General features: G+C 37.6%; 1 protein-coding gene across 1 annotated transcript; it reads right to left on the bottom strand.

Annotated features, from left to right (window-relative positions):
- Positions 1 to 281: 281 nt before the first annotated feature.
- LOC142168836 (uncharacterized) lies at positions 282 to 1,936 on the bottom strand. The gene is made up of 6 exons (XM_075229996.1): positions 1,763 to 1,936; positions 1,422 to 1,639; positions 889 to 994; positions 681 to 782; positions 470 to 568; positions 282 to 344 (listed from the first exon to the last, which is right to left on the bottom strand). The coding sequence occupies exons 1-6, from the start codon at positions 1,934 to 1,936 to the stop codon at positions 282 to 284; spliced, it is 762 nt and encodes a 253-aa protein (XP_075086097.1).
- Positions 1,937 to 12,326: the final 10,390 nt, after the last annotated feature.

Here is a 12,326-nt window from a genome sequence, read left to right on the forward strand (position 1 = left end):
ATGACAATTTTGAATGGGAATTTCACCCTATAAAAGGAGGCCTAATATTTAGGATTTAAGTACACCTCTCATTTGCCTTTTTTAGGCATTTGTATCTTCTCTCTTTAGTATTATTTCACTTGTAAAATTGGAGTGGAATAAAATATTATTTGTGTCCGAGGAATTAGGCAAAATTGGCCGAACCTCGTAAATTCTGGTGTTCTTTTATTGTTGTCTTATTGTCTTGTTTATTATTTAGTGGTTGTCATAATTTTTGGTATAGTAATTGTGACTCATTCACACTATATACATTTGGCTTCCGCAACACTTATTTGGCAGCCTCTCTTCTCCAGCTCCTCTTTAACCTGCATTCAATGTCCCCATCAAATTACTCTCAAGGATGATACATGCTTAAAATTGGTAATTGCCTGACGTTTTCCTCAGGGAAATCAGTAAAAACTTTGTGGTATCCATGAATTAAAAAAATCACCTTGTTGTATGTGATTGCCATCTTACAGTGAGCAATTGAGGGAGCCCAAAGAGCTGTAAAGAAAGACACAAAAGCACCCTTAGGCACAAAGATAATAAACTGATATATGTAAGCATTCAAGTTCAGTCTGTTGCATGCAACACATTTTAACAATTGGCTGTAATCTACACACGAAGTACGCTAATTGAACAGTAGATAAGAGAAAAAGAACCTGCAGAAGATGGTGATCGCGGAAGAATGAAAGAATGTAATCAGCAGAAAAGCCCAATACTCCTGCTAAGGGACAGGACCAGATTGAAGCACATATTGGAATCTGTGAAACATATGCGTAAATTGCTTATAGAAAGGACAATTGTTGAATGAACAAAAAGGCCAATACAAGTATCAAAATCAAGAACTAAGCCAAACAGCAATCTCACCAGATAAGCCTTCTGAAATAATTCCGAATAGCCATGTGATTTAATAAAATGCCCTAACATTTCGTTGTAATCAATGTCAGTATTGCAGTCAAGTGCCTCGAGATAACTGCATTGCAGTCAGAAACATATTTGTTAGTAATTAAACTACTTGGAGACAGCTCTTTCGTCAAATCTTAAGTACCCAAAGGGTATGAAACATAAGGATTTAGTCCAACAAGAACAACAACAATGCCTCAATCCCAAGCTAGTTGGGGTCGGCTATATGAATCCTTAATACTCCATACTTATGGCTTATACACTAGGGCTTCTCTTATACTCTAGTGGTTATTTCTCTAATACACTAAGAGTCTTCTAGTAAGCACTAGTCTTCTACTTGGTATCACCTATACGGATTTAGTCCATTTCCATCAAATGCATATCTTGAAATGAACCAAAAAGAATCGGTGCTCTAAGAGATCAGTGATCGACTATGTAAAGTGAACTTGCTTACTGATAAGAAGTCACATGTAAAAAGCTAAAGATATTGTATGTACCTTATGACATCCTGCTTAAATCTCATAATTTCTCGAATCATTTGCCAAAAATATGGATTCAACACATTCTTCTTTTGTGCAAACAAACTAGAGAATCCATTTCGGGTACCCCATTCGCAACCACGGCCTTGGTCTAAGCACACTGAAAATGACATATCAGAGATCTTCATATCAACTCCAAGGAACTCAAAAAATTCCATCATGTTTGGATAAGTTACCTGTCAAAATACACCATTTCAGCATTCATCCACATGCTTACCCCACAAGTTAAAACAATTCTAACTACAAACAGTGGCGTAGCCACCCTATGCCAAGGGTGGTCAAGCGCACCCTATGCTTACCCTATTGAAGACCATAAAACCAAGGTCAAGATCAACGCCATCAACAGTAACAGTCTTGGCATGGCCGCCGAGATAATCTTCCTTCTCATAAACCACAACTTTAACACCAGCTTTTGCCAATTCATATGCAGAAACAAGTCCACTTATTCCTGCCCCAACTACTGCTATTTTCATGTTTTTCCCTACTTGTGCAAAAATAGTTAAGATGAAATATAGAACTGTAAAATGTAGAATGCATAGCCATATTATTAGTAAGACAGTAAACTGATAACACCCCATACCTTAATGATAATGGAGACAAATACAAGGAATTAAAGGAATGGTATTCTCCTTTATTTGTGGAAAATAAAATATTTAGCAGACTCAACCAATACTGTCACAGTACTGAACTCTCCCTAACTTCTATTCACTGCTGCTATGCAAAAGCAAAGGCAATGGCTAGTGAGGATTGGTTGGCTCACTACAATAAAGACACCAAACTAAAAACCAAGTGGAACTAAGGAAACAGAGAGTGGGCGCTATTCTGTCTTACTGCTTAGCCTGTGATATAGTATATACTCCCTTGGTTTGAATCAATTTATTGGGCACGGACTTTAAGAAAATATATAAGATTTTTGAATTAGTGGTGTAAAATGAGCCACATATATTTTGTCTGGTTATAAATCTTTGCATAAAGGTAAATTATTTTCAAAGAAGGAAAAATATCATTCTTTTTGACACAAACTAAAAAGGAAATAAGTTCGCATAAAGTATTAAGATAAGGTCATGGGTTTTTTGTTCACAGACCCATCCAATATTTTTCTTTTCCTTACTAAAATAAACACTGGTATCCTATTCCTGCATTTAGTACTAAGCTAAGGCGGATTCAAAATTTTAAACTTTGTAAATTCGAAATTGCAACATTTTACTGTATTCTATTTGATTTACTCGATTTGAAATATGTTATTTATACTTACATAGTTTTTTTTTAATACATGCATGGTTTGGGCTAAAGTTACGAATCCATAACTTTAATATACACTAAGGGGTCGTTTGGTATGATGAATAAGCAAAATAATCATGGGATAAAAATTTAGACTACACTATCCCTTCTTTGGTTGCTAATAATCGGACAAGTTATTCCAAGATTAAAAATAGTACCTGGATAACTTATACATGTCAGAGGGTGGAATAGTAATACCAGAATAAGTTACCCCAGGATAAAGCAGTAAAATTGAAAATCTCAGGATTAAGTACATTTGGAACACATTGTATTTGTTTCTCTCTTCGTTTCAGAATTACCCCCTTCGTCGCTATTTGAATTTTGAAAGTCAAATGAGTTTTATTTTGACGGTTATATTTTCATATGCCTTTCAAATATTTTAAATTGTTAATTATTGTGATTTAAAAGTACTTTTTACATACTTTTCAAATATGTAAATTTTATTGTAAGAAATTTAAATATTTTATGTCCGAATTCACGGTCAAAATAAGTTTGAGTCTCGAAATTCGACAGTGCCACGTAAATTAGGACAAAGGGAATATATGCTAAGCATGAAAAAAATTAATCTCACGTTTGAGAAATTAAACATAAAGCAAAATATTATAATTTAATTCATAATTCTTACATTGTAATTTGATAATTCAAAAATATCTTCTCATCGTCATGTCGCAACAACTGTGAGTTGCGTTGTGTCTCTCGGTTCGTAAATAACAGGGGCGGCTCAAGCGGCTAAGGCTAAAGTTTAATATAGGGCCTAAGTATTTATAAGAACGTTATGATATATAGTTTTATTTAAAATTTATTTTTCTACCTTTTTGAGATGCAAATTTGTTAATAAATTTTTTATATAATTTTTTCTAATAATTCCTTTTCAATTGATAATATAGCCAAGTCATTTAATATTTCTTGAGACATTGTTGATCTTAGGTAAGATTTTATTAATTTTAATTTTGAAAAACTTCTTTCTGCTGAAGTAATTGTTATAGGACTGTTAACATTATTCTATAAGCAATACAAGCATTTGGAAAAGAATCAAATCATATTGCTTTAATACTTTCCATACGACTATCCCAACATATTTTTACTATTTTTAACTAAGTCAAATATTTATATTATTAATATATCTAAAAGGTTTTCTTTTCTTTTCTTTTATATAAAAAGTACAAAAGTAATATATATATATATATATATATATATATATATATATATATATATATATATATATATATATATATATATAGGGCCAGACAGCTATTTTACTATATTGAGAGAGTTGAGTCAGTATAACTATTAGAGCCGGCCCCGGTAAATAATTAGGTCAAATTTTTGGCCTTTTTACACGCTTGATCCTTTTTTAACTATTATTTAAATAATTAGCATCATTTATTGTTTATTCCATAAAGAGCACTTGTTTTTCATTATTAGCATATTATAAAAACTAAGCTCAACATTTAATAAGTTAACTAAGTCACTAATCACAGAAAGTACTTTTTTTGTCCATCTCCATTCTCTCTTTCCAACATTCATCTTCTTCACTCCATTTTTTAAAACCTGATGCATATGTGAATGCTACCTAAATTCAAGATGTATGGATTTATACGTCTTTTATACTTTGTATATCAAGTATCACTTTAATTCAAAATGTATTTTTATGTATATAATTGTTGTATATTTATTTGTGAAGTGCCATCTTATTTTAAGATGTATTTTTAATGTATATTTCAAACACATTTTATATGTCAAGTACCATTTTAATTCAGGATGTATTTTTTATGCATATATTTTTTTGTATATTTATATGCCATCTTAATTAAATTTAAGATATATTTTTATGTGTATTTCACATGTCTACGCGTCATCTTAATTGAAGATGTATTTTTTATGTATATTTTATATGTGTTAATTCAATGTATATTTTTTATATATACGTTTTGTATATATTAACATATATCATTATCGCAGTAAGATCTTTATTTTAAGAAATGAAGAAAGAAGGAAGATAATGTGATGACCCAAAATGTCATCTTTAAATTTAATGATTAATTATTTGATCTAAGCACTATTGACCATTACTCGACTTGAGTATGCAGTCCATAAAAAATTTTCGGAATGTTTTCAGGTGAAAAATGAATTAAAATGTGAATTAGAGCTTTAAAACTCAAATGAGTTGACTTTGGTCAACATTTTGAGCAAACAGACTCGGATCAGTATTTTGATAGCTTTGGTAGGTTTTTTTCGTGATTTGGGACTTAGGCGTATGCCCGGAATCAAATTCCGAGGCCCCTAGCCCGAGATATGGAATTTTGATGAAAAATTAAAAGTTTAAGTTCAAATAGTGACCGGATGTCAAATTATGTGCAAACGACCCCGGAATAGAAATTAAACTACTTGGAGACAGCTCTTTCGTCAAATCTTAAGTACCCAAAGGGTATGAAACATAAGGATTTAGTCCAACAAGAACAACAACAATGCCTCAATCCCAAGCTAGTTGGGGTCGGCCGTATGAATCCTTAATATCACGAATGCTTTGTGTGGGTCCAACATATTTTAATACTCCGTACTTATGGCTTATCTAGCACTAGGGGTTCTCTGATACTCTAGTGGTTATTTCTCTAATACACTAAGAGTCTTCTAGTAAGCACTAGTCTTCTACTTGGTATCACCTATACGGATTTAGTCCATTTCCATCAAATGCATATCTTGAAATGAACCAAAAAGAATCGGTGCTCTAAGAGATCAGTGATCAACTATGTAAAGTGAACTTGCTTACTGATAAGAAGTCACATGTAAAAAACTAAAGATATTGTATGTACCTTATGACATCCTGATTAAACCTCATAATTTCTCGAATCATTTGCAAAAAATATGGATTCAACACATTCTTCTTTTGTGCAAACAAACTAGAGAATCCATTTCGGGTACCCCATTCGCAACCACGGCCTTAGTCTAAGCACACTGAAAATGACATATCAGAGATCTTCATATCAGCTCCAAGGAACTCAATAAATTCCATCATGTTTGGATAAGTTACCTTTCAAAATACACCATTTCAGCATTCATCCACATGCTTACCCCACAAGTTAAAACAATTCTAACTACAAACAGTGGCGTAGCCACCCTATGCCAAGGGTGGTGAAGCGCACACCCTTCGCCAAAATATTATACCGTATATATAAGTTTAATATTACTTTATATGATTTTATAATATATTTTGAACACCCTTAACACAGTTGAGTGAGGCATTCTAATGGTTCAGAGTGTTCAAAGTGAAGTGTTGTTCGCGGGATCAAAGTTTTGCCCATTTTATTTGCCAAAACTAAACGGAGAACACCATGTGTAGTCTATTTAATTCCTTTTTAATCTTAAAATAATCCTAATAAAATAACTCTTAAAACTTAAAATTTGTGTAGAAATAAACAACTAATCTAAAAGCAATTTCTTAACTAAAAGTTATTTCTTAAATAAAATTTATAATTTAAAAGTCAAGCTCTACAAAAATTTTTAAACAAAATCTCTCTACAACCTACAAATCCTCTCGATTATTTCTTTCCTTTGTTTTTTATGCTTACTTTTATTAGTTAAATTTATAATGTTGTCTTTTCGTTATTTTAATTTTTATTTATAAAATTATAGTTCTATTATAAGCTTTTATTGTTTAGTTAAATATTGTGTAATTTGCTCTAAAATTTTTGGTAACCATTCATCGACAACAAAAATTATTGACTTATTTAAAGTTTGAATACCCTTGACGGAATTCCTGGCTAGGTCACTGACTACAAACATTTCCAATTGACACCTAAAAATGCAGGCCCTAACTGCCAAGGTATTGTCCGATTTTATTCCATTAGGCTTTAACCAAAAAGCAGCCTCGACAATTGAATTCATGAGCCCGCCCTTTAGTGCAGGGGCTTATGAATGAACAAGCTATCAGTTTATGAATGAACTCTGGGTCTCATATATTGAAGACAACAAAAAGAAAAGAAAAAGATGGGATGAGAGGTACAACTTTGTAAATGGGATGGGAGATGCCTAACTTTGTTGAAAAATTATAAGACTAAAACAACAAGCTATTTTCTTTGTAGTAGTTGGACGCCATCTCTTATTATAAATAGAGGTCTCCATTCTTCAGTTATGTGAGATAAATAGTAAGTGTGAGTAATATTGTAGTGATGTATTTTTAAATAAAGAGTGTTATTTCTTTCAAAATTGTAGTAATCTCTTGACACTACTAAGTTGTAATATTATAATAATTATATTGCTCCGCTCGAGTATTGTATTTTACCTCATTAAAAGAGTTGGTGTCGTTGTTACTTGTAACGACCCGACCCGTCGTTTTGAGTATTATAACCTCGTTTCCCCATTTACTGCTCAATTTATGCTTTACATTTGTTATGTGACTTGCCGGGGGTAATTGGTTCGGGTCCGGTGAAATTTTTGAATGATTTGGAACACCAAGTTCCAAGGTTTCGAAATTCAGTTGAAAAGGTTGACCAGATATTGACGTATGTGTAGTGACCCGAAAAGTTTTGCTAAGGAAATTAAGTTTTTGTGGCATCGAGATAGATCAAATAGTACAAAGGTTGTAGAAATTCCTCGCAGAAAAACGCATTTCTGCGGTCCCTTATGCGACCACATAATCACTCTGTGGGCCGCATAATGGCCGCAGAAGTGAGGCAGAAGAGGGCCAGTTTGGATGAAATCTTAGTGACCGCATAACAGTAGTGCGGTCGCATAGTGACCACATACATAGACATATGTCTGCCAGTTTTGGACACCGATTATGCGACCGATATGCGGTCGCATATGCGACCACAAAACCTGTTCCGAAGTTTTATTTTTCTGATTTTATAAACCTGACCCTATTCTTATAAAACACTATTAGGGGTCATTTTGAAGGGTTTCATCTAATATTTTAGAGAGAGGTGAGAGCATTTTAGAGAGAGAAAGTGAAGACTTAGTCATTTATCCATCAATTTCCTGTTCAAGGTTTGAAGATTTCACAAGGATCTTGCTATGGCTTCAAAGAGGTAAGAATTTCTTTCCTCAATTCTTCAATTTAGGGTTTGGAGTAAAGGGTGATTAATAGTATGATTCTTGAGTGTAAGAGTATTATGTATACATACCAATAAGGTTGTGGAAAGATTGTTAGGTTCAAATTGGTAAAGATTGGGTTGAAAATGGTATAAATCTTCATAGATTGAGCTTGGTTCGAGGTAAGTGGCTTGCCTAACTTTGCGTGGGGGAAATCCCCTTAAGATTTGGAACTATTGTGCTATGTGAGCACCGTGTACGTGAGGTGACGAGTACGTACACGGGCTTGTTCTGGTAAAACCTAATTTTCTTGCCGAGCAGCAACATGTTTTCCCGTTGTTTTGAGTTATACCATTTTAATGAACACTAATCTATTTTCATTCTTAATTGAGTTATCCCAATATGTGTAGCTATCATGTTTAGTCTAATACAACATGTCTACGTGTCTTAGTTGTTTAGGTGAATTATTTGTAGCATGCTTAGCGAATTTCCTGCTTCTTCCCTGACTGGCACTTATGCTAAATTGTAAGAATTTCGTGATGTAGTTGTATTTCTATCACTTTGCATATTTACTTTGGGACTACGAAACGGTATAGCGAGAGATTCCCCTGTATATTTACTTTGGGACTATGGAACGGTATTCCGGGAGATTCCCCTGCACATTTACTTTGGGACCATGGAACGGTATTCCGGGAGATTCCCCTGCACATTTACTTTGGGACTACGGAATGATATTCCGGAAGATTCCCCTGCACATTTACTCTGGGATTATGGAACGGTATTCTGGGAGATCCCCATGCTCATTTACGTTTGAGACTACGAGACGGTATCTCGGGAGATCCCCTGTTGTGTTTCTGTGTACTGAGCTGTTACCTTCTATGATTCCATTGTTGTTAAATTTCAGCCTTTATTTTATTGCGGTATTACACGCTATATTATTTATTTATATAATTACCAGTAGGGCCCTGACCTGACCTCATCACTACTCAACCGAGGTTAGGCTTGGCACTTACTGGTACCGATTGTGGTGTACTCATGCTACTCTCTGTACATATTTTTTGTGTGCAGAACCAGGTGCACCTTATCAGCCGCACTATCAGTGAGCCGGGACAGCTTTGGAGACTTCAGGGTATATCTGCCGCGTCCGCAGACCTCGGAGTCCCCTTCTACTCTTTCTCATGTCCATTATCTTCTCTATTTTTCCTTATTAGACTCTGATGTATAGAGACACTAGATTTTTCCTTCTGTAGTTCGTGATTCACGATTTTCCGGGTTTTGGGATTTGCTGTGTATTTTTGAACGGTTAAGTGTTAAAATTATGTTTTTATTTCATTATTTCGCAAATGCTAGGCTTACCTAGTCGTAGAGACTAGGTGCCGTCACGATATTATACGGAGGGGAAATTTGGGTCGTGACAAGTTGGTATCAGAGCTCTAGGTTCATAGGTGTCGTGAGTCACAAACCGGTTTAGTAGAGTCTTGCAGATCGGTACTGAGACGTCTGTACTTATCTTCGGGAAGCTATGAAACTGTTAGGAAAATTTTACTACTTTGATTCCTTGTCGTGCAAAAATTGTTGACTTCAAAGATTCTAAACTTCTGAATTCTATTCTCTCATAGATGGTGAGGACACGTATAAGCGGATGTGATGACCAGGAACCTGCGCCCCGTGCTAGAGCCACGAGAGGCCGGGGCCGGGGTAGAGGCCGAGGACGTCCACGTGGTGCAGCCAGAGCACCCGCACGAGCTGCTACAGAGGAGCCCCTAGTAGCTCAAGCTGGAGGGTAGACACCTGAGATACCTGTTCCTGCACCATCCCTCCAGGAGACTCTAGCCTAGTTTCTGAGCATGTTCAGCACCTTAGCTCAGGCTGGATTTATTCCACTTGCTCCTGCCACATCTCAGGTCGGGGGAGGAGCACAGACTCCCGTAGCCGGTACTCCAGAGCAGCGGGCTCAGGTTGACCAGTTCCAGAGATTGTACCAATACAGCAGGTAGCTCCAGCTCAGCCCGAGGTTAGGGCAGCAGCTTCTGAGGCGAAACAACTCAAACTTGAGAGGTACAAGAAGTACCACCCATCTACCTTCAATGGATTGGCTAAAGATGATGCTTAGGGTTTTCTGGAGGAGTGTCATCGTATTCTCCGTATTATGGGCGTAGCGGAGTTGCGCGAGGTTTCTTTTACCATATTCCAACTTAGAGGAGCAGCCTATCAGTGGTGGCATGCTTATGAGTTGAGTAGTCCAGCTGAGGCAGCTTTACTTACATGGACTCAGTTCTCGGACATGTTTTTGAGAAAGTATGTCCCTCAGAGCCTCAGGGACTCATGGCGCGGAGTTTGAGCAGTTGCGCCAGGGGGCTATGACTGTGTCAGAGTATGCAGTTCGCTTCAGTGATTTGGCCCGACATGCACCGACCTTAGTTGCCACAGTTCGAGAGAGGGTTCGACGGTTTATTGAGGGTCTCCATCCCAGTATCTGGAGTAGTATGGCCAGGGAATTGGAGATGGATATTTCTTATCAGCATGTTGTGGGTATTGCCAGGAGATTCGAGGGCATGTTTGCCCGGGATAGAGAGGACAGGGAGGCCAAAAGGTCTCGAGAGGCTGGTTATTAGTCGGGAGCTCGTGCCCCAGCAGCTAGCCATGGTAGGGGTTATGTGAGCCGCCCCGTTCATTCAGCCTTTACATCCTCCAGCGGTGTTCCAGCTCCTTCTAGACCATAGGAGCCTTATTATGCATCGCCAGTATCTAGTATGCCTCCTGCACGTGGTGTTCCTAGCGGCCAGTCCAGCAGACCTGGCCCAAGCCAGTCACAATAGCCACACCCTCCCAGAGCTTGTTTTGGGTGTGGCTACACTCGCCACATGGTGAGGGATTGCCCCAGGATTAAGAGGGGTGCACCTCCACAAACTATTCAGCCACAACATGCTCCACCAGGTCCTCAGGCTATGATTACTACACCAGCTGCCACCCCACCTGCTCAACCAGCTCGAAGTGGAGGTCGGGGAGGTAGAGGTCGCCCTAGAGGGGGAGGACAGGCCAGATATTATGCACTTCCTTCTCGTACAGAGGCAGCTGCTTCTGATTCTTTCATTACAGGTATTGTTCTGGTCTGTCATAGAGATACGTCGGTATTATTTGACCCAGGCTCTACGAATTCATATGTGTCCTCTTATTTTGCCCCATATTTGGGAATATCTCGAGATTCTTTGAGCTCCCCTATTTATGTGTCTACTCCTGTGGGAGATTCTCTTGTTGTGGACCGCGTGTATCAGTCATGTTTGATTGCTCTTAGTGGTTTTGAGACCAGAGCCGATTTATTATTACTCAACATGGTATACTTTGATATTATTTTAGGCATGGACTGGTTGTCGCCCCATTATGATATTCTTGATTGTCACGCTAAAACCGTGACACTGGTTATGCCAGATTTACCGTGATTATAGTGGCGAGGTACCTTGAGTATACTCCCAGCAGAGTCATTTCTTCTCTTAAAGCTCAACGAATGGTTGAGAAGGGGTGTGACGCGTATCTAACTTATGTGAGAGATTTTGGTATTGATACCCCTATAGTTGAGTCAGTTCCAGTAGTGAGGGACTTTCTAGATGTGTTTCCAGCTGATCTTCCGGGCATGCCGCCCGACAGAGATATTGATTTTGGCATTGATTTGTTGCCGGGCACTCAGCCCATCTCTATTCCTCCATATCGTATGGCTCCTCCTGAATTGAAGGAGTTGAAAGAGCAGTTACAAGAATTGCTTGATAAAGGCTTCATTCGGCCCAGTGTGTCACCTTGGGGTACTCCTGTCTTATTTGTGAAGAAGAAGGATGGTTCTATGCGGATGTGTATTGATTACCGCCAGTTGAACAAAGTCACAATGAAGAACAAGTATCCATTGCCTCGTATTGATGATTTATTTGATCAGTTACAGGGTGCCAGAGTGTTTTCCAAGATTGACTTACGTTCAGGTTATCATCAGTTGAAGATTCGGGAGCCGAATATCCTAAAGACTACTTTTAGGACTAGATATGGTCACTATGAGTTTCTTGTTATGTCTTTTGGGTTGACCAATGCCCCAATAGCTTTTATGCACTTGATGCACAGTGTGTTCCGACCTTATCTTGACTCATTCGTCATTGTGTTTATTGACGACATTCTGGTATACTCCCGGAGTTAGGAGGATCATGAGCAGCACCTGAGGATTGCACTTCAGACCTTGAGAGAAAAGAAGTTATATGCAAAAATTTTAAAGTGTGAGTTTTGGCTAGACTAAGTGGCATTCTTGGGTCATATAGTATCGAGTGAGGGGATCCAGGTGGATCCGAAGAAGATTGAAGCAGTGCAGAGTTAGCCTAGGTCGTCCTCAGCTACAGAGATCCGGAGTTTTCTTGGTTTGGCAGGGTATTACCGTCGCTTTGTAGAGGGATTCTCATCTATTGCAGCACCTATGACCAGGATGACCCAGAAGGGTGTTCCGTTCAGGTGGATAGAGGAATGTGAGGAGAGCTTTCAGAAGCTCAAGACAGCTTTGACTACAGCCCCAGTATTGGT

Source organism: Nicotiana tabacum, chromosome 14, assembly GCF_000715075.1.
Source record: "Nicotiana tabacum cultivar K326 chromosome 14, ASM71507v2, whole genome shotgun sequence".
Taxonomy (NCBI): Eukaryota; Viridiplantae; Streptophyta; class Magnoliopsida; order Solanales; family Solanaceae; genus Nicotiana; species Nicotiana tabacum.